Source organism: Tenrec ecaudatus, chromosome 7 (assembly GCF_050624435.1).
Source record: "Tenrec ecaudatus isolate mTenEca1 chromosome 7, mTenEca1.hap1, whole genome shotgun sequence".
NCBI classification, from domain to species: domain Eukaryota; kingdom Metazoa; phylum Chordata; class Mammalia; order Afrosoricida; family Tenrecidae; genus Tenrec; species Tenrec ecaudatus.
Window position 1 is genome coordinate 89,912,224 of NC_134536.1, and position 23,617 is coordinate 89,935,840.

Here is a 23,617-nt window from a genome sequence, read left to right on the forward strand (position 1 = left end):
CACAGCTCAAATTTTCTGTTCTACCCTGTCCTTTCATGACCTCTGATGGTGGAAGTGTAAACTGACACCCCAAATAGCGACAGAAATAATTCCACAAATCCCCTTCAGCTTGCTCATGAAGAATCACTTGGGTCTTTTCTTTCCAGGGTGTGTGTGTGGAATTTTTAAAATCATTTTATTGGGGTTCATACAACCCTTATCATAATCCACACATACATCAATTTTGTAAAGCACACTTATATATTTGTTGCCCTCATCATTCTCAAAACTCTCGCTTTCTGCCTGGGGTCCTGGAATCAGCTCCTCATTTTCCTCCCCCTCTCCCTGATACCCCCTCCCTCCTGAACCCTTGATAATTTATAAATTATTATTTTATCATATCTTATACTGCCTGGTGTCTCCCTTCACCCACTTTTCTGTTGTACATTGAGTTTTAAGTCATACTGAAGGCTGTAATCCTCGATCTTCATCAGCAAATGCTTCAATTCCTCCTTATTTTGAGCAAGCAAGGTTGTGTCCTCTGCATATCGCACGTTGTTAATAAGCTTTTCACAAATCCTGATGCTGCATTCTGCTCCATATAATCTAGTTTCTCTGATGATTTGCTCAGCATACAAATTAAGTATGGTGAGCAATCCTGACCCACACCTTCCCTGATTTAACTCATGCGGCATTCTTTTGTTTCAATGCGTCTTGATCCATTCATGTACACAATGAAGTGTTCTGCAATTCCTGCTCTTCTCAAGGTTATCCATAGTTTGTTATGATTCATACAGTTAAATACCTTGCCATAGTCAATAAAACACAAGTAAACATCTTTCTGGTATGATCTGTTTCAGCCAAGATCCACCTGAGATCAGCAATGATATCCCCTTTTCCACATCCTCTTCTGAATCCAGCCTGAACAGGGCAACCCGTGTCATTATACTGCTACAACTGCTGTTGGATGATCTTCAGCAACATTTTACTTTGATGGGATACTAGTGGCAATTTTCTATAATTTGTGCCTTCTGTTGTGCCGCTTTTCTTTGAAATGAATACAAATATGGATCTCTTCCTCCAGGCATAGACAAGTAAGTGCTTCATCAATTGGTTGAAATATTTCATTTGGTATTTTACTAATTCCTAGAGCTTTGGTTTGGGCTAATGTTTCTATGTAGTTTGAACTTCTTTCTTCAGTACCGCTCATTCTTGCTCATATGCTACCACATGCTATGATAGAATACTGACTATTTCCTTTTTGGTACAGTGATTCTGTGTATTCTTTCCATTTTCTTTGGTAGCTTCCTACATCATTCAATATTTTACCCATAGAATCTTTCAATGTTGCAACTAGGAGCTTGAATTTTTTCCAGTTATTACCGTCTGAGACATGCTGAGTGTGCTTCCGTTTTGAACTTCTAAATCTCTGTCCTTGGAGGCATCACTATAATATTTCAATTGTCTCGAGTTGCCCTTGGAAATTTTCTATCCAGTTTCGTGCTATAGTAATTTCTTCCATTTGCCTTATTTACTCTATAATTAAGAGCAGGTTTCAAAGTCTCTTCTGCTATTCACTTTGATCTTTTCTTTCTTTGCAGTCTTTTTAATGACCCTTTGTTTTCTTCGTGAATGGTGTTCTTGATGTCCTCCCACAGCCCTCGGGTCTTCTGTCATTAATGTTCAATGCATCAAATCTGTTCTTGAGACGTTCTTGGAATTCAGGGGGGATATACGCAAGTTGTATAAGGAATAGCTAAACTGCACAAAATGAAAGTCCCATCACCCCTCTCCTGCACCTTATGCTGCCCCAGCCCACCATCGATTCACATGACAAAGAGAAGGAAAAGAAAGCGCAGTCTTCTTAAATTACTGGCGAGCACTGCAGAAGGGCATGACATTTCTGTGTCTGAAAATGGAAGTAGAACCAAGGGACTAAGAAAGACCAATGAAGAAGCAATGGGTTTGAATCGTGGTGCCGGTGAAGAAGATTGGAAGTGCCATGGACTGCCAAAAGGACCAACAAATCTGTCTTGGGAGAAGTACAGCAAGAGTGATCCTTAGTATCGGGCATCTAAGACCCAGAACAAAATCATACCCTATGTTAATCGGGGGGGTGGGCGTGGAATGGAGACCCAATGCCCATCTGTAGACAAATGGACATCTCCTCACAGAAGGGTCACAAGGAAGAGATGAGCCAGTCAGGGTTCAGTATAGTATCAATGAAACACACAACTTTCCTTTAGTTCAGTGGTTCTCAACCTTCCTAATGCTGCGACCCTTTAATACAGTTCCTCATGTGGTGGTGACCCCCCCAACCATAAAATTATCTTCGTTGCTACTTCATAACTGTAATTTCACTACTGTTATAAGTCATAATGTAAATATCTGATATGCAGGATGTATTTTCAGTGTTACAAATTGAACATAATTAAAGCATAGTGATTAATGACAAAACAATATGGAACTATATGTGTGTTTCCTGATGGTCTTAAGCAACCCCTGTGAAAGGGTCATTCAACCCCAAAAGGGGCTGTGACCCACAGGTTGAGAACCGCTGCTCTAGTTCCTTAATGCTTCCTTCCCCCCACTATCATGACCTCAATTCTACCTTACAAATTGGATTAGACCAGAACATGCACATTGCTATAGACAGGAGTCCGCAACACAGGGAATCCAGGATAGATAAATCCCTCAGGGCCAATCTTTTAAGACCTCAGATGCTATATCTTTTGATAGCCAGACACCATCAGCCTTCTTCACCACATTTGCTTATGCACCCACTTTGAGCATCTCAGAATGCTGGACTATTAGAACAAAGTGTTCTTGTGTTGAGGGAGTACATGAGTAGAGGCCCAATGTCCATCTGCTTCCTTAATACTAAACCTATAAATATATGTACATAGATCTATTTCCCCATTGTCATATATAAATCTATTTACATATGTACTTGCCTGTATTTAGACCTCTATAAATGCCCTTTGCCTCCTAGTTCTTTCCTCCATTTACTTTTACTTTCCTCTTGTCTCACTATCATGCTCAGCCTTCATTTGGGTTTCAGTAATTCCTCTCTGTTACACTGCCCTTGATCAGGCCCTACCAGACCTTCTACACCCTCCTCACCACCGATTTGGAACACTTGTTGTTCTCTTGTCCCTGGGTTTGTTAACATCACTTCCTTTCCCCCACCTCCCCCACTCTTATGTCCCCCCAGAATTGTTGTCTGGTTGTTCTCTCTTCGGGCTTGTTTATCCTGCCTATCCCACCCAGATAGACAACGCAGCAACAACAATATGCACAAACACAAGACAGAACACATCACAACAAAGCAACAAAAGAAAATAAAACAATAGCTACAATGACAAAAAATACAAAAGAAAAGCCTATAAATAGTTCAAGGTCTAGTTGTCCTTTCTGAGTGTCTTCCAGCTGAGTTTGATGGGGCCACACGCCCTGGCCCCGAAGTCTATTTTTGGTACTCCCTGAGGACTTCATTGCTCTGCTCCCCTTGCTGCTCTGTTGCATGCCCCAGCATCTCACCTCGGTGTGACGTGGTCAGGGCGGGCATGATTCCCCCCGTGTGTCTCCAGTAAAACCCCGAGTTTTGCTTTGCTCAAATTTGGAAGAAAGGAATAGGAAATGATGTGTGAGCGAGTGTGTATATTAAAGAATCGAGTACCACGATCTTTGAGTGCGTGTTGGAGTACATGTGTTTTCAATTTCTTGTCCACTAGATGGTGGCACAGCTCGAGGCTGACAAAAGGTTCCACAGGTCTGCTTTTCTGTGACAAGGGAAAATCCAGTGAATTAAACTCCTTCAAAACTTTTACTTGTCAAGCAGATAGCTCCAACACAAGGGTGGAGAACGATGAGAAAAAGACAAGTTACATGTGGGAAAATGTCCATGCTTTTCCACATATCCAGAAAAGGGCTGTTGGACCCACCGGAGGCCCCTGGGGAGAAAAGAATGGAAAGATCTGCTCCTATAAAAATTACCGGATGGGTAACCCTAGGGGAAACGTTGCTTTACAGGGTCGCTGCAAGTCCTATGCGAATGAACTGCACGCAAAACCAATAGGTGGAGTGAACTACACTTCCCAGTAGCCCCGGCACGGCCTACAATACCCATCATGCCTCTGCCCGAGCGCTTCCGCACCAGGTGTGCCGTCGTCTACCGGCTTAAGAAGGGCAGGAACAGTCTGGTCGGATGGACTGGGATCGCCGCGAGGGTTTGCACCCTTCAGGCGGCCCGGCTCCGCCGTAGATGTCCCAGTTGTCACTCAGGGGAGGAATGACCGATAGGGGCGGCAAGGCGGCCCCACCGTCGGCCACGCGCCACGTGACCTGGTCAGATCATGTGACTCCGGAGTTCCGCGGCTGAAGTCTGTTACCCTGGTAACTGCTGGGAGCTCGCAGTCTTTCCGGAAAAGGATCAAATGGAGGGCTAAGGTAAATTAGAGGTGGATGCTCCTTCCTACTGGGGTCGCTATTACCTGTCGCCTGTGTCCTAGATCCTGCTTCTCAGCCAGTTCTCCAGGCTGCCCTGGGCCATTTCCCCCTTTCTCCAGGAGCTCACCGAGAAGTCTTTGTCTTCCCGCCAACTTTGGTGCCCGCGCTTTCTGCAGCCGGGTCGCTGCCGGGTTTGGGATCCTTTCGGTGGGCTCCTCTGACCAATCTCTCAGAGCCAAGATTTGGTCAGAAATACTCATAAGAGGAAGAAGGTGTTACGCAGGTGAGGCACGGGGTCATCGGGAACCTCCATCCCCACTCCCAGCCTCCGCTAAAGAAAGCAGCTCCAGGAGTTCGAATCCTGAAAGGAGCAGATCTGAAGTTGGGTGCATTAGAAAGGTGGGGGACTTTGCTCTGCAAATCTCTGGATTTCACTTTTGGTGTTCGATGAAATACTTTGCTCTGGCTTCCTCACCCTCCACGTGAAATGTAATCCGTACTGATGTGTACACTCCAGTAACTACTTTAGGTAGATGGATACCATTGCTATGTTTGAAACTTCCTCTTATTTGAAAACATTCTATTTTGCAAAACCATTAATCTGGGTTGATAAGATAACTAGCTGAATAGTAAGGAAGTAATCATCAGTTCTGTGCGTTTGGAAAAGAAAAGATGAAGCCCGTTGGATTTCTATTTAATAATTTGTAAACATTCTCTGTACCTCGTTTATGTGAAGAAAATCAAGGAGCCACCTCCTAAAGCTGCATCCTTCCCCACCTGCTACCCCCACATAGGCAAGAATACACTAATACTAATACAGATTTGGGAAATGCTGTGGAGCATTTAAAACTGGAAGTTTAATCCTGGGCCTTGAGCACAAAGCATTATGAAAGCTGCCTTTTGCTGAGGGAATCCTGCATCTTTTATTAGCTCACTGACTGGTAATTGTAGATATAAGCTGCCTTAAGAGGAATGGATACAGTTTAAGTCTACTTGTTTTCATGATGTGATATAAATTGTCTCAGAAAATGTCTATTTCTGTTGTTATATAGTGTTTTCCTTCTGTAAATTCTTTGGAATGTTAACTTTGAGAAGAGGACATTACTGATTATGGCACGCTATTCCAAAGAAGAGCTAGATGAAGAGTTTGAACAGTTTATGAAAGAGGTATGTTTATATTTTTTAAAGAGGCATGTTTGTATTGTCAATATGTCTTTTTAAAGTAAATCATTTATTGGGCGCTCATACAACTCTTATCACAATCCATACATATATTCATTGTATCAAGCACATGTAAATATGTCTTTTTAAAACCCTTCCTCCAGTTTTCTCTCTCACCTCTAAACCAAAGACCCCAACCCACTGCTGTCAGGTGAGTAGGGTTTCCAAAATTGTCAGTCCTTACGAGCTCAGAGAGCCTCATCTTTCTCTCAAGGAGTGGTTGGTGCCTTTGAACCACTGCACTTGGAGCAGTCAGCAATCCAGTCCCAACAGTGCCCTCAGATCTTCCACCACTAAAATACAATTTAGTCATCACTTAGTTTTGTTGACTCCATCTCTAAAATATAGTCCCTTATCCCTCCAGATTTCTTCCTTCCTACTTTACCATCCTAGTTCAGGCCTGTCGTCTCACCTGGACTGCTACAATAGTTCTCAACGGACGTCTCAGTATTCCTTTTACCACACTGCAGCCACAGGATCACAAGTCAGACTCTGCCACTTCCCCAAATTAAAAATGTTATAGGCTTCACATCACATGCAGAATCAAATTCAGGTCTCTGGTCTCACTATATGGTAAGCATTCGACAGGTGGCTAACCATAGGTCTGAGGTTCAAACCCACCAGTTACTTCTCAGGAGAAAGGTGAAGCTATCTGTCCATAAAGATTTAGAGCCTTTGAGACCTTGTAGACCATAACCCTCATGGCCACTGAGTCAATGCCCACTCATAGTGGCTGTACAGGCCAGGGTAGAACTACCCCTGCGAGTTTCTGGGACGGTAACTCTTTTCAGGAGTAGAAAGCTCGTCTTTCTCCCTCGGAGCAACTGGTGTTTTCAAACAGCTCACCTTGCAGTTGTCAACCCAGCACTGAACCATTGGGCCCCTACCGGGTGGCCAGGGTGAAGAGCGCCTGTTAGAGAGAGACCAAAGAGGGTTGAAATAGATGTGATGGCAGTGGCCTTTGGTATCCTGACGTGGAAAACCACGCCTGACTTTGTTGGTGTTTTCCTCATAGGACTGTCCTTTGTGTCTCAGGGGCGGGGTACTGTGGTGGCCTCCATGTTGCTGTGATGCCGGCAGCAATGCCACCAATACTTCATTTCAGGGACTTTGTGTTAGGCAGAGGTCTTTGTGAAGACCGATTGCAAAAACTGGACAATGAATAAGGAAGACTAAAGAAACCTTGAAGAACATTGAATAGTCCATGGATTGCCAGAAGAATGAACAAATCTGTCTTGGAACCAGTACAGCTAGAATGTTCTTTAAAAACACACTCAGGTGTTTGGACATGTTGACAGTGGGGGGGCAGTCCCTGAAGGTGGTCACCAGGTATGGTTAAGTGAGAGTCAGAGAAAAAGAGGAAGATTCTCAGTGGGATGAAATGGCTCTCTCAGAGGGCAAACAAGAATAACTGCAGACGGCACAGGACCAGGCAGGGTTGTGTTCTGTTTCGCATTGAGTTGCTGTGCGTCAGAGTTCTCAATGTCACATAACAACCTCAGCATATACCACATACCACTCTCCCCTCTTACCTGCTTTGCTTACATTAGAATGGCCTTGTTTCTCTCCTGGACATGCTAACTTTCCTTCCTCTGACGGGATTTCCATTAGCAATTCTTTCTCCCAGTAGTGCTTTTCCCTTTTCCGTAACCTGACGAGCGAAATTCTCGTTTTCAGTGTTACCACTTCAGAAAGGTTGTTCATGGTTATCCAGAAGAAACCCAAACCCACTGCAATCAAGTGATCTTGACCCCATAGAGGGTTTCTGCAGCTGTGAATCTTTATGGGAACCGATAGCCTCATCTTTCTTGGAGTTACTGATGGCCTTGAACTATAGACCTTGTGCTTAACAGGCTGGGACTTGCCCAGCAGTGTCACCAGTGCTCCTTGGTTCTTCAGAAGAAGTCATCCCCAAATCACGTAGTAATAGAAAACCCACTCTCATTGAGTCTATCCCAACTCTCAGCAACTCTAGGTTTCCTTTTGGAGTTTTGGAAGCTGTGGATCATTGTGGGAGCAGAGAGCTGCATCTTTCTCTGTCAGCCTGGCTGATGATGTTATAACTTAGCAGGCCAGTGAGTAACCCACGCTGGCACTTGCTAGTAAATTGTGTATTTATTTCTTTAAATAACACTTGACACCATCTATCCTTTTTCTTATGTGGGTCTCTTTACTACCTCTCCTTATAAGCATACGGTATCTATAAAGTGATGCATGTATTTCATTGCAGTTATCGCTTATAGAACAGATGTTTGATACTTATTTGCTGAATGAAAAGTGTGAAGGTTACGCAACATCCGGTACATGCACATAATGGAAGGGTGTTGCAAGGTACACAGTTAAGCAATTACAATAATATTTTTGGTCATGACAGGTGTTTGGGCTAGTGAGGAGAACTTCAGTTGCATTATTTGAAAATAATTTGCCTCTTCTGTAAGACTGTTCTAAGGATTCTACAAAGCACCTATCAATTGTTAGGAAGTAATAGGTACTCAAGATATGAGTCTTGCTTTCATGTGAATGAATTATTTTTAAATGTCACATGTAAGGACCTTTTCAAGATTAAATTTTATAAACTGCCTTTTCTTTGTGAAAGTTAAATAGCCGTGTAGTCCTTTTGGAAAGGTTTTTTTTTTTAATGTCCTTCTACCATTCAGTTGCCAGAAGACCTGCATTTGGGGGGGCGAGCCCGGGGTGAGTGCCGAATGCCAGATGGGCTGCTTGCAGGAGAAGGAAGATGCTGTCTGCTCCTGTAAAGGCGTACAGCCTCAGCCTAGTCCCCCACGCGATCATGTCCACACGCACATTCATCCTGCTGCCATGGCGTTGATTCTGACTCACAGTAACCCTGTAGGACAGAGGGGGAAAAGCCCCTTTGGGTTTCTGAAGTGGTAAATCTTTGTGGGAGCAAAAGGCCTCATCTGTCTCCATCAGAGCCGCTGCTCGATTCCAACTGCTGACCTGGCAGTTAGAAGCCCAGTGTCTCCGCCAGTGGTTCTCCACCTTCCTCACACCATGACCCTTCAATACAGTTCCTCATGTTGTGACCCCCCCAACCATAAAATTATTTTCGTTGCTACTTCATAACTATTGTTTTGCTACTTTTATGGATCAGGTGACCCCTGTGAAAGGGTCATTTGACCCCCAAAGGGGTCACAGCCCACAAGTTGAGAACTTCACTAGCACTCCATCAACCACAGGTTTAGAGGTTAGACTTTACAACACATATTTTTTTGGGGGGGGGCAGACAATTCAGTCCATAACAGTTATCATAGTGCATGGTCACTGCACTCCACTCAGGTACAGAACAATTTGAAACCATTGAACTTGGGCAACCCAACCAGTCATCCATAAAGACTTGCACTTTTACCTGCTTTGAATTGCTAGCCACTAGTTGACTCAGTTCAATCCAGAAAGTGTTTATTGGCTTTTTTCATGATCTTAGGCCACAGGGATGTGTGGAAACCTGCCTACAAATTGGCTCCAACTGATTTCTGCCTCTTTGGCTCATCATAGTATTTTTGAGATCTATCTAACTTGCGTGTATTAGTGATGTGTTCTTTTTTTGAAAAATTGCTATGCAGCGTACCATTGTTCGCCTGTACTACAATTTGTTTATTCATTCACCTTTGGGTGGACATTTTGATTGTGTCCAGTTGTTGGCTGTTTTGAGTGAGGTTGTTATCAATATTCTTGTTAAAAGACTCTGTAGCCATATACTTTCGTTTCTCTTGGCTACGTACATGAGGGTAATTGCCGGACCGTAGATAGGTTCATATTTATCTTGAAAGAAGGTATCACAGAATTGAACATTTGCATCCACAGCAGCAGTGTGTGAGAGTGCTCATTGTCCTGCCTCCTCACCAACATTTGGTGCTGTCGGTGTTTTGATTTTTCATTTGAGCCATTCTAATGGGTGGATGATAACTCGTTGTGACAGCTAGAGACCTTGATCGCTTTAGGTGTCATTTTTATATCTGAAGTATGATCTCCAGGCCATCTGCAGAGGGATACTTGCTGGTTCATGAGACTTGGCAACAGAATCAAATGCCTGAGGGGCTGTTTTAACTTAAAAAAACAAACAGATTTACAGTCTCAAGAAACTTATATAGTATGGAGGTGCATCAGCGTGGTGTGATGGCAGCAGCTTATTTGCGTTTGGGGGCTCCTCCTTGGCCTCCCTCCAACATACAAACACATAGAACACACAAACACATAGATTATTTTGCATTCATAGCCCTAAAAGCTCTTACCTTATATGAGAGATTTGCATAAAGTAGCATTTCATTTTTTTATTATTTTTTTCCAATCATTTTATTGGGGGCTCATACAACTCTTATCACAATCTATATATACATCCATTGTGTCAAGCACATTTTGTACATTTGTTGCATCATCATTCTCAAAACATTTGCTTTCTACTTGAGCCCTTGGTATCAGCTCCTCATTTTTTTAAAATCATTTTATTAGGGGCTCATACAACTCCTATCAAAATCCATACATACATTAATTGTGTAAAGCACATTTGTACATTAATTGCCCTCATCATTCTCAAAACTTTTGCATTCCACCCAAGCTCCTGGTATCAGGTCCTCATTTTTCTCCTCCCTCCCCCCTCCCTTGATAATTTATAAATTATTATTTTGTCATATCTTGCTATGTCCCACCTCTCCCTTCCCCCACTTTCTGTTGTCTGTCCCCCAGGGAGGAGGTCACATGTAGATCCTTGAAATTGGTTCCCCCTTTCTAGCCCACCCGTCTTATTCCCTCCCAGTATTGTCACTTACACCACTGGTCCTGAGAGGATCATCCACCCTGGATTCCCTGTGTTTCCAGTTCCCATCTGTACCAGTGTACCTCCTCTGGTCTAGTCAGATTTGCAAGGTAGGATTCGGATCATGACAGTGGGAGGAAGCATTTAGGAACTAGAGGAAAGTTGTATTTTTCATCATTGCTACATCGCACGCTGACCGTCTCATCTCATCCCCAAGACCCTTCTGTAAGGGGATGTCCAGTGGCCTACAAATGGGCTTTGGGTCTCCACTCCGCAATTCCTGCTCATTCATTATGGTAAGCTTTTTTGTTCTGATGATGCCTGATCCCTGATCCCTTCATTTTGAACAGTGAAAAAACTATGATTTGATAATTTTAACATATGTATTATTAATGTAAATAACTTCTTTTGGAAGGATAGTCGTTATAGATTTGCCCACCGTGGTGTTCAGGAATAAAGAAAATTGCCAGTTGTACTATGGTGCAGAATTTTGCATTTGGTAGGTTGTCTCTCTGTTTGATTAGAGGTGAAACAGGGTATTGGGGCGAGTGGACATGGCTTTGGAACTTAAATTGAGTCTAGGTTTTAAGGCCCAAGAGGAACCAAAACATGATTTTAAGGAGAGTGGCCCGACCAATGTCTTCATGTAGCTTTTTTGAAGTGTAACTCATGCCATAAAATGTGTACAGTTTGAGTTACAGTTGCAAAGGTATGCAACCACCACACCATTCTCATCACACAAAAAGGAACCATATACCCATTAGTCATCGCCCTTCATTTCTCCCCTCACCCTCCCCAGCTATCATTTATATTTTTTAATATTTGCCCACTCTGAACACTTCACAGAAATGGAATGGTTCACTATACTGCCATTTACAACTGGTCTCTTTCACGTAGCATCATGTTTTCAGGAGTTACCTGTGACATGTAGGATGCATCATTTCTTCATTCCTTCTGTAGCTCGGTAGCACCCCAGTGTATGCATATACCAAATATTGTTTATCTGTTCATCATCTAATAACATTTGAGTTCTTTCCACTTCTTGGCTACCCTCAACCATGCTGCTATGAATGCTTGTTTAAAAGATTTAGTGTAGATATATATTTTTTCATTTTCTGTATATTCCTAGGGGTAGAATTGCTGGATCTTCGGGTAATTGTGTTTAACTTTGTGGGGAACTACCAGAGTTTGCCAAAGCAGCATTTTACATTCCCACCAGCACAGCATTAGGATTCCAGCTTCACCACGTCCTTACCAACACTATTGTTATCTGTGAACCAGCTTTGCGATTTTGAATTTTATTTATAATGATTCTAACCTGGAAAGCAGTGCCAAGAACTGTGCAGTGAGAACACCGATTATATAGGTGTTCTCCATTTCTTTTTCTGATCTTTGCCATAGCCCTTGCCTGGTGTGTGTGGCCAAGCCGATTACAAAAGACTAAACTGAGCCTCAGAGAGATAGCTTTCTTTAAGCCACAGGACTAGCATTTGTTGCAACTGAAACCTGAAGCCAGATTGGCCTTGGTCCCAAAAGCCATGTCCTTCATTCTACACTCTGATGTGACCATGGAGATTAGGAAGAATAGACTGAGTTGAAGTAGATTATCAAAAATAGGCAGGATTTGGGGCGAAGAAAGAAATGGACCATTACAAGGGGATGACATGAACTAATTTCCAAAATAAGGGTTTAGAAAAAGACAATGAGTTCTCTCTGGGCATTTTGAAGTTGGCATTCTTACAGATCATTCACATGGAGTTGTTGAGTTGCCAGGTGGAACTGTGTGGTCATCTTGGAGGTTAAAGAGGCCTAGCTGAGGCGGGGGGTGGGTGGGGGGGCATCTACGTACATAGTGTATTGAAGGAGCCCTGGTAGTGTAGTGGTTAAGTGCTAGGTTGCTAACCAGAGAGTCAGTGGTTCCATTCTCCATCCGAGAGAGAGAAAGCATCTGCTTCTGAAGGACTGACAGCCTTGGGGACCATCCAGGGCAGTTGGACTCTGTCCTGTAGGGCTGGCGTGTGTCGGAATCAACTCAGCGGTAACAGGTTGGTATATAGAGGAGAGCTCTTGGGGATGGCAACCAGAATTTACAGTGAATCAGGAAGTTGGTAGATAAGAGGAGGTGATAGAAAGGGAGGCAAGGGAATAAACTTTTCTTTTTCTCTGAAAAGTAGACTTTGAGTGTTATTTTTTTCAATCCACAATTGACCCAGGGGTTGTGCTAGGCACCAGGCATGCATAGATGAGCACAAGTGTATGAAGCTGCAGAAACACAGTCGGGTAACCCAAAAGATCAGACGCTAGAGAGGTGGAAGGTGCCCATCCTGAAAAGTCTAGCTAGAGGGGAGGACTGTGAAAAGGGCTGTACCTGGTCAGTTTGGTGATGGGACGGGGGGAACTTGGTGTTTAATTGAAGCTTTTTGTAAAGAGAAGGGCAAGTTATTGGCGGAGAGTAACAGAGTAGGAGCCTAGAGAATTATGGCAAAATTTGGGCCTAAATATTAGAAATTAAAAAAATCCAAACTCACTGCCATCGGGTGGATTGTGACTCTGAATGGCCCTGCAGGACAGAGTAGAACTGCCCGTGTAGGTTCCCAGACTGTACATCCTTAGGGGAGCCGGCAGCCTCATCTTTCTCCCAAGGAGCGGCTGGTAGTTGTAAAATACTGATCTTATGGTCAGCGTCCCAACACATAACCCATTATGCCACCAGGGCTCCTTAAAAAATAAAAAAGACACTCACACCACTGGTCCTCAAGGAATCCTCCTCCCTGGATTCCCTGTGTTTCCAGTTCCTATCTGTACCAGTGTACATCTCTGGTCTAGCCGAATTGTAAGGTAGAATTGGAATCATGATAGTGGGGGGGGTGCATTTAAGAACTGGAGGAAAGTTGTATGTTTCATCGTTGCAACACTGCACCCTGACTGGCTCATCTCCACGCGACCCTTCTGTAAGGGAAGGGGATGTCCAGGTGCCTACAGATGGGCTTTGGGTGTCCATTCTGCACTCCCCTCATTCACAATGATAAGATTTTTTGTTCTTTTTTGTTTGTTTGTTCTGATGCCTGATTCCATGGACACCTCATGATCATACAGGCTGGAGTGCTTCTTCCATGTGGGCTTTGTTGGGCTTCTTCCATGTGGGCTTCTCAGCTAGATGGCCACTTGTTTATCTTCAAATCTTTAAGACCCCAGATGCTTTATATTTTGATAGCCGGGCAGCATCAGCTTTCTTCACCACATTTAATTATGTACCTGCTTTGCCATCATTGATCGTGTTGGGAAGGTAAGTATCATGGAATGCCAGTTTAATAGACCAAAGTATTCTTGCATTGAGTGAATACTTAAGTAGAGGCCCAATGTCCGTCAGCTACCTTAATACTAAACCTATAAATATTTGCACATCTATTTCCCTATCATCATCTATAAATATATTTACATATGCATATGCCTGTATTTAGACCTCTATAAATGCCCTTTGCCTCTTAGTTCTTTCCCCTATTTCCATTTACTTTCCTTTTGTCCCACTATCATGCTCAGCCTTCATTTGGGTTTCAGTAATTCCTCTTGGTTACACTGCCCTTGATCAAGCCCTATCAGGCCTCCTACACCCGCCTTGCCACTGATTTTGGATCACTTGTTCCCTTGTACTTGGGTTTGCTAACACCACTTCCTTTCCCCCACCTTCCCATCTCGTATGTCTCCCCGGAACCGTCGGTCCCGTTGTTTTCTCCTCCAGATTGTTTATCCTACCTGGCTTATTTAGATAGACCTGCAATGATGCTAATAATATGCACAAAAACAAGACAGAACAAAACAAAGCGAAGGACAGATGATCCCTTCAGGACCAGTGGGGAGCGTGGTGATACTGGGAGTGTGGAGTGAAGGTGGAGTAGAAAGGGGGAATAGATTACAAGGATCTACATATAACCCCTTCCGTGGGGAATGGACAGCAGAAAAGTGGGTGAAGGGAGACATCGGACAGTGTAAGACAAAATAATAAAAATGTATAAATTATCAGGGGTTCATAAAGGTGTGAGGAGGGAGGGAGAGGGAAAAATGAGCTGATACCAAGGGCTCAAGTAGAAAGAAAATGTTTTGAGAACGATGGTGGCAAGAAATGCACAAATGTGCTTGACACAATGGATGGATGTATGGATTGTGATAAGAGTTGTATAAACCCCCAATAAAATGATTTAAAGGAAAAAAATATAAAAGACCACAATCAATTTAAATAATGTTGAAGCTATATATAAACACACATTAAGTCTGCTGTACACACTTATACAAAAGAACTCTTGGTTTTCTTACGATGTTGTGGAGCTTATCCATGTATAAGGAAGTACTCCATCATCCTTTCTAGCTCTGAGCCTCATCTTCTGCATATTCTTCTAGAGTGGTCTTGGGTAATTTTGACCAATCATTATTGATCTTCAGACTTCAGAAAATGTAGAGAACTACATTTTTTTCTTTCTTCAAATTTTTGTAGTTTGATCAGATTTTATTTCTTTTTCTTCCTGAGTAGTGTACCTATTTGTGGATATAAAGTATATGATCAGAGATAAATGTTTGATTTTTTTAAGTTATATTAGTCATACATACATAGAAATGTTCACTTATACACTATACAATTTGAGAATATTGTTTATACATGTGATATCTGAGCTCAGTACTAATAGACATGAATTTTTAGCCATGAATCTGGGATTATCTAATAATTTTAAATGTATTTTAGAATTCAGTAGCTCGTATCTAATTCAGCTTTCAGATGATTCCTTTGAAAATTCAAACAAAACACCGAAGCAGACAAACGGAGAGAAGAAGAAAGATGCACTCCCATGGTGGACCACTGGAGATGATTTTGAAGAAGGTGATAAACATTGTGGTTTTTGTTGTTGTTTTTTAAGTTTCAAAGTATTTGACCACAAGAGGTCAGTCAAGACTTTTAATTCTGAATCTTATACTGCAGTGTAAAAATATTAAGGAAAAACACTCATAGTGTAGACTTTCAAGCTTTGAACTGATTTTCATGTTACTTCACTTTGTTAAATGTATATGGAAGGAGAATTTGTTGTGCATTATTATGTTGCTGTACATTGAGGTAATAGATATTTACTCAAATCACAATGATGAGTAATTTACATATATTTGTATGTTACCATATAAATAGGATTTATAAGATATTCTGGCAGTGTTTTGGTGTCCTCGCGCAGGGCAGATTTCAGCAAATCTATAAAATATGGTATGACAATTTCCAACAATTAGAGTAGAAAAGGTAAAATATTCCCCCATATGCACCTTACCTCGCTAGTACAATGATTCATTCATGACCAATCTTGTTTCTTCTATATACTGGATTAGACTGAAGCAAATCTCTGACAGCATACCACTTCCAGACAAGAGCTTTCTTCTTAAAATAGAACTATAATTCCATTATCCTCGAAACATTCTATATAATTGGATAGCTAGTCAGTCATGAAATAGTTTAAACATGCTTAGTATTAGCTATAGAGAAAAATCCAAATTCCACAATGCTGTGAGAGAGCCTGTGGTAGCCTCTCCTTCCCCTGAGCTGTGTTCGCAGTGGTTGGGACGCAGTGACTGAAAGACCTTTTAATTTTTGCTTCCATTTTCTTGAAATTACATTGTCTTTCTACTCTCCTTCATTTTCCTAGATTATACCTATGCTGGTTCATACCATCCTGGTTCATACCTGTGCTCCTTCATACCACCCACAATATTTCCAATAGTGTTAAGAGTTTGGCAACAAGAATGCACTAGGAAATTTCAGAAATTAAGGCAGAAGATGGTCTTTAAAGTGGTGTAATATGTTAAGCCCCTGTGCTTCAAACTAATTAGAAAAGTCTTATTCATTGTGCTCATTCTTAAACTGTTTACTAAGATACATTATACTTAAATGAAGTGATATTTTTCTTTTGCTGGTTTTAGATGTGGGTGATTTTCATTTACTAGAGCAGATTTATCTCTCATGTAACTACTTTACACAAAATTACTATGATAGTATTATAGAATTACTATAGTATACTATAATTTATATTATAGTATACTATAATAAACTATGTTAATAGTATATATTATATATATTATAGTATACTATAGTACTCTTATAGTGTTGTGTTAGCGTATGGTTAGAACAGTTTTCTGAACATAAATCTTAAACTATTAAATCCCTAGGACTGCTTGGAACAAGTGTAAGCTATTTGAAAACAAAGAAGACATCTCAACCTGTTGTGGAAAAAGAAGAGGAGTCTGGTGAAAAGATAGAATTTCTTAAGAGCAGTGGAACATCAATATTAAGTATTGACAGTTTAGAAACAAATGGTAAGAAATGTAAGTGGTATTAGTAGATAGGTTAATCATCACTATGATTATATAATCAAGGTTTAAAAAAATTCACTCAACTATCCAGAGTCTCCTTTGCTAAAACATGTAGAAAGATTTAACACTTTCCTCAAAGGTTTAAAATCAAATTAGATCTTTAGAGAAAGCCTGATGACCTAACAGACTGATTTTGATTATAAATCTAGGTCTGGTAGGTAGAGGGGACTATCTATTTTTTAAAGATGTGTTATTTATTATATAATCAGTGTCTAACCCACTGCTATTGAGTCAATTCTGACTCACAGAGACCCTATGAGCTTCTGAAGCTGCAAATCTGGGAGGATATAACCTCATCTGTGAATTCGAACTGCCAACCTTGTGGGTAGCTGTCTACACTTATCCAACAGCACCCCCAGGGCTCTGAATGTTAATATATTTATCATTAAAATGAGTTTTACCAAAATTCCATATGTTAATAAAGTATATTTGTGCTTTCCATGTAGAGCTAGCTGTTTCTGAGTTCAATCAGAGTATTCTGGGATTGGGACTGGACACCTTAGAAGAGCAAGAAGAAAAAGAACAATTTTTTGCCAGGCTTGAGAAAGGCCTAACATCTTCCGTTGATTATTCAAGATTAAATAAAGAATTGGATTCTAATGAGTCTACACATTTTAAAGCTTTACTTAGGTATGTAAACATAATCTAAACTGATTTTTAAAGTTAAAAGATAGAGGTTTTAAAATATATTTTTGGAAGACTGGGATATGCATGGACTTAAATGAATCAGGCAAATATTAAATGTTATTTTTTAAACTATTTTCAGTTATTTTAATCAGGGTCTTTCTTATACATGAATGAAATATGTTGAATTATATTTGATAACCCATTCCACCTTCAGATAACTGAAATTTCCTACCTGCAATTTTATTGAGAGAATAACGTATTGTCAACAAGGCCTTAATAGGAAAGTAATTTAGCAAGTGATTTTCCACATATGGAAAAACAAGCCCAGATACGACTGTATGCTAGTAGTCACTGCCATCAAGTGGTTACTGACTCATAGCGAGCCCATGGACAGAGGAGAACTGCCCCTGTGGTTTTGGGGGCTATAAATCTTCACCAGAGCTAAAAGCTCCAGCTTTCTCCTTTTGAGCAGCTAGTGGAGGATTTGAACTGCTTACCTTGTGGTTAGCAGCCCAATATGTAACGCCACCAGGACTCCTGAGACTCCAGATAACTAAAATTGAACCGAATACCATTGAGTCGATGCCAACCCACATAGTGACCTTACAGGACAGGGTAGAACTGCCCTGTGAGTTTCCAAGACTATAACTCTTTACGGGAGTAGAGCGCCTTGTCTTCCTCCATGGATCAGCTGGTGGTTTTGAACTACTGACTTTACGCATCGCCGCCCAATTTGTAACTACTACGCCACCAGGCTCTTGACAGTCCAGATAGCTATTAATGACTTTTGACAAAAGGAAAGGGGAGCCAAGGAGCAGAAATATTTTTGGCTTGCATCTCACCTTGAGAAGAGTTGATCCTGGTAGTTGTTAAGAAACCTCACTTATCCTGGAAACTACCAGTTGAGTAAACTGGTCCTACATATAGTAGACCTTTGATATTCTCAAGACCTTTACTTTCCTCAGGTATCCCCAAAGTGTTTCGTTTTGGGGGTTTTTTTTAGTTGCAAATGGAAATCAGACTACAATTTTATTTAGGATTTTGAGAACACAAAAGTATAATTAAGCTAAGGGTCAGAAGAATCATAACTTAAGTTTTTTACCTAACTTACAACCTAACAAGCTAGCCTGCCAGTTTTGTGGTTGTTGACAAGAGATGCACAATGCCTTGGTCAAAGGCAAAGGACCGCATTGCTGACGACCAAAGCTGGACTGGAGGTCACAGTCATCTGCATTGGTTCCTCAAGCCCCACAGTGTGACACACAGGGTTCTAATGGCTCTCTGTACTTGCAGTGGGTTGTGCTACAGGGGAGGATCACTGAGCTTGGGAAATCTGCTTTCATGTCAGTGGAAGTAAGCCTGCTCTTTGTGTGATTCGAAGTATTACCTCATCCTGAAGAGTAACTTTCACGGAATACACAGTCCCGAGAAATGCTCTGGAAGAGAGCAGTCAGGGCCTTGCATTCTTAGCATATCCAACAAGAACAGGCCAGGGCGCTCTCCCAACAGTAACAGCATGCCCAAGTGCACTGGCCACGCTTTTATCTCTCCCCACCCCCAATGTGCCACAGTTATGTCTGCTCTAACAGAGGATGGTTCAAGTACAGCATAACATTCAGTGTGCAATAGCGATGTTTACTGTTGCTGTTATTCTACTGCCATTGTGCCATTTCTTGGGTCTGCTGTTGATCTCACTAAAATCAAGGTGTGTGAGATATGACCAAACCCCTAGCCAATGAGTTGCTTCTGACTCCATAGCAGCCCTCTAGGAGAAAGTAGAACTGTCCCCTTAGAGGTTCTGATCTTTATAGAAACAGACTGCCACATGGAGTAGCTCATAGGTTTCCACTGCTCACCTTCCAATTAGCAGCCCCTCACCTAATCCACTGTGCCACGGGAAGTCCTTAAATTACTGAGTGTCATGGAAATATTAAGCTGGATGTCATTTCCAGGCTCCGCTTGGACTTAACTGGTTCTCAGAGCTTGTGGGATATTCCTTATCTTTCGTAAAGAAGTACCTGAAGCAGAAGGTAATAGGTGTTCATGTAAATGCATTTATTTGTGTATGAAACTATGTAGCTACCATTAGTCTTTAGCGTTAAATATCCTTTACTTTTCAAACATTATCCTGATAACACCTAGTTTTTAAATTTTTGATACAGCAAGAGAATTGGAGAAGAAATAGAAGATTTTTGTAATTTAAAAATATATATTCAAAGGATTTTGAAAGTGTGCCAACATGTAATGTTATTAAATGTCTTTCTAGCAGTCGAGCCAATGTAGAATTAAGTGAAAATGAAAATGAGGATGAACATGAAGAACTGGCAGGTAATTTGATGGTTTTTAAAATCTATACTATTTACTGAGATACAGAATTTTAAATGTTGTTGATAAATCCATTTGTAAAAAATGTTGGTGATAAAACCAATTGTAAGATGAGACTTTGGTACAAATTAAAATAATAAAATGAAAAAGTTCTATAATATTGAATATAGTTTTGAACAGAAAGAGGGAGATATCTAAATTATCTGAACATCTAAGAAATGCTTAAAAAGACACTATCGTCTAGTTTGTTGGGAGAGGGGTGATTTAAAATTTAAAACTATTAGAACTACTTAATGCAAGACAACAAACAACTCTAACGTGACTTCGTGAACTGAATGCTCATTGACTTTATCCAAAGAAATATGATCATGGTGTAAATAAAGGTGTCAATCATTATGCCAATAATTTTGGAAAATTATTGCTCTGCAGACCTTATTTTCTGGAAATTAACAATCTTTCTCTGGATTTTGACTTTTTTTCATCAGGTACTTAAAAAAATTTTTTTAATCTTTTTTTTTTTTTCAGAAAACTACAGTGATGATTTTGAAGATGAGGGTAGTAATGCACCTTTGACTACTAAAGATGAAGAGGTTTTTTCCAAAGAAAATCCCAAGTCAGAAAAAAGAAATGTGCCCAAACACGTATGTAGCAGTTACATATATATCACAGTTTTGTCAACTTGGCTCACGGTCGAAGGATGCAGAATATGAAACCTGGAGCCCTCCCTAGTCTTGTGCAGTGTGTCTGAGTTAAGCATCGCTTAGCACCCAGTGAAACCTTTTCCTGACTCCGAGTGTCAGTTCCCTATAAAGCTTCCTAAAAACTTATGAAGGTGATTTTATTAAGGCTTTTTTGACAAGTAATTTCCTTATGATAAGCCTCCGAACTTGAAAATTACTATCTGATGTCTAATTTTTAAAGAGGATACCGAGTTTCACTGTTTTTTATAGGACTTGTCCTTGTGAGGTACAGTAAGTCCCTCCTTAGTATTTCTATGAACGCGATGACAGTACTGTCATGTCATTTCTTCGACTGGCAACAATAATTAATTAAGTATATTTTGTTCACATTCAGTGGTGCTGATCTCTTTTTCTTTTCTTAGTTTTTCAATTATTACCAAGGCTTGTCAAGGTCTACGACTGTATTTGGAGGCACCGGAGCTTATCCTTGAAGCGATACAATGGCAGCTCATAGCACCCTGTGCGTTGCCGTGCCGGTCTTGGCTGGTCTCTTTGGGGGACTGCATGTTTGGGAGTGTGTTTTGAACACATGGGAAGCTATAGGCTCTCTGTGGAGTCAGTGTTCACCGAGTGGGTGAGACTCCCTCCTTAGCGGGGTCCTTAAACTACCAGGGGAGGCGCCAAGGTAGCTAGCTGGCTGCACATTATCGAGGAGCATGGGCTACAGGACAAACGTTTTTAATCGCCAGGGGTGCTGAGTATTTCTGAAAAGGAGCAGTAGGACAGATAAATTTGGCAACCTCTGCTCTAAACAGAAAACAAAGCTTCCTAAGAATAAATAAATACCTTTATTTTTGTATTTGCCCGATACTTTGCTCTTTGTTGTTTCTGTACTTTGTAATGTGGGTACTGAGAGAAGGTGACCTTGAAAATAACACCTGAAGCTTATTGTGATCTGAGGAGTACCTTTAGAAACTTAATAAAATTTCGGGTTGTAATATAGGAGCCCTGGTGGCATAATGGGTTCAGCATTGAGCTGCTAAGGACAAGATTGGTAATTCAAAACTACCAGCTACTTGCTGGGAGAAAGATGAGGCTGTCTAGGTGAGTCTTTTGGTACAAATTAAAACAGGAAGCATGAAAACCTTGTTACTGTGGACGAATCATACAAGAGCCTGTCTAGTGCAAAATACTTGCTGCTGTGTGCTGTCACTCACCATGGCTTTATGGGACAGCGTCGAGCTGTTCTGTAACCACGGGGTTTAACCAGAGGATTTCCCCGGCTGTCACCTTGACAGGAGCAGATGCGTGGGTCTTTCCTCGCTCCAAGCTGCTGCTGGTTTGAACAGCTCACCTTTCCGTCGGTGTTAGCCATGCACCGCCCGTGTTGCTTGTGGGAAATATAGGTGATACTAATTAGAAAATATGTTCTGAGACTACCCTTCCTGTTGACCAAGAATATCAACTATCTAGCTATTTGATGGAAGTATAATTTGGCCACGTATACAACGTTTGATAAGTTCTTGGCCTTTGTGAACTTTCCGCTCTCAAAATATAGATGAAATAATGAGCACAATATATGTGAGATCATTAATTTTGGACAATAAAGGAAAAGCGATTAGCAGTGATGTGATGAAATTGGCCATGCTTTTTTTTTTGATGTGTGTGGTTTCAGTACATAAGGAGCTATGATTTTAGAGAATTGTTAGTGATTTAGAATGGTGAGAGAAACTTAGGAAGTACGTTTCCTAATGTTCTTATAACAATTAAAATGTTTGTACCCATTTGCATCATGGTTTTGTGGCACTGGAGCAGGCATTGTGTTGCTCGCCATCAGGTCAGCAGTTCCAAACCACCAGCTGCCCCTGGAGAAAAAGACAGGCTGTCTGCTTCTGTAAAGATCTCCAGTCTGGGGTTGCTGTGTTGGAATCAGCTCAGTGACGTCGGGTTTGGTATAGTACCTGATTTTAGTGTTAAAGCATATGACTATTTTCTCCCTTCAATTTAGGAAGAAGAGAAAACTGGCATGCTGGCTAATGGTAAATATTATATAGTCATCTATTTAGTTGACAAAAAATCTGTTTACAATTGTATGTAAATAGTTCTGAATGAATCACTATATTTTTAATTATCCCTTAGGAATTGAAATTCACAGCTTTTTACAAAAATACTCTCTTTATGCCCCTCTGGAATCCATCCTATTGCATTTGTGAAGTTTATATTTTGTTTTAATTTTTTCCTTAGGCCCTATGTCTTCCACATATAAATACACCGTAGGCATGTGTAGCAAAACAGATGTGTATGTATATGGTAACCTGTGTCTTGTATGGAGGAAAGAAGAAAACCATGCTTAATACGTAATCATATGCTATTGCATATAAACATTTACCTTTGCTTTTATACACATGGCATATGATTGAAAGAATATTATTAGAGCAAAAGAACCATACACATTTTTCTCCATTCCTAATTTCCCCCTGATCTTCTTCCAGTGGTGCTCCTTGATTCATTAGACTCCATCGTCGAGGTCGACCTTGATGAACAGGATAAAGCAGCAAGTAAACCAAAGGCGGCCCTACCAGAAATGACTGAGAATGAAATGACAGGAACAGGTAAACGTGCTTCAAAATGGACTTAGCCTTGTCTCTCAGCCAGGTCTCTCTCCGGGTCCAATCTCTCCACCACATGGTCCCTTGGCCTTTGCCCTCCTGGGCCTGTTCCACCGTTCCATCATCTCAGCTCAGGAGACAGTACCCTGTACTCTCAGTGATGCTCTTCTGAGCCCCCATGCCGCAGTCTGTGTGATGTGACTGGTCTCGGTGGCTTCCGCCATGTCAGACAGAAATCTTGAATGTACTCGTCCAAGGTCCTCCGGGTTTCACTCTCCCTGCTGCCTCCCAGATGGCTCATCCTTCTAGCTAGGGAGGCGTAACGAAGACCAACCCGTCTCCTCTAGTAGTGTGATGCACACGGCCTGTTTGCACAGCACCACCGAATGAGTTACAGAGATTTGGGTAGAAGAGCCACATTAATTGGGGGTCACCCTCTTGTAGTTGTAGTAACTGGGTTTTTTTGGTGTCTGAAAACCAGGACTGATGACCTATAGAGTCGGTAAGGGGAATAAAGGTTTTTGGGGAATGGGGACACAGAGGGAGTGGCAGGG

General features: G+C 41.3%; 1 protein-coding gene across 1 annotated transcript in view; it reads left to right on the forward strand.

Moving 5' to 3' along the window:
• Positions 1 to 4,177: 4,177 nt before the first annotated feature.
• Positions 4,178 to 23,617, forward strand: part of CEP162 (centrosomal protein 162) — a 77,622-nt gene continuing 58,182 nt past the window's right edge. The window contains exons 1-9 of the mRNA XM_075554816.1: positions 4,178 to 4,428; positions 5,481 to 5,595; positions 15,185 to 15,293; positions 16,619 to 16,765; positions 17,269 to 17,452; positions 19,716 to 19,777; positions 20,300 to 20,415; positions 22,463 to 22,493; positions 22,947 to 23,066. Coding sequence (XP_075410931.1) covers positions 5,539 to 5,595; positions 15,185 to 15,293; positions 16,619 to 16,765; positions 17,269 to 17,452; positions 19,716 to 19,777; positions 20,300 to 20,415; positions 22,463 to 22,493; positions 22,947 to 23,066 — 826 coding nt within the window. The 5' untranslated portion in view covers positions 4,178 to 4,428; positions 5,481 to 5,538. The remainder of the gene's footprint in view (positions 4,429 to 5,480; positions 5,596 to 15,184; positions 15,294 to 16,618; positions 16,766 to 17,268; positions 17,453 to 19,715; positions 19,778 to 20,299; positions 20,416 to 22,462; positions 22,494 to 22,946; positions 23,067 to 23,617) is intronic.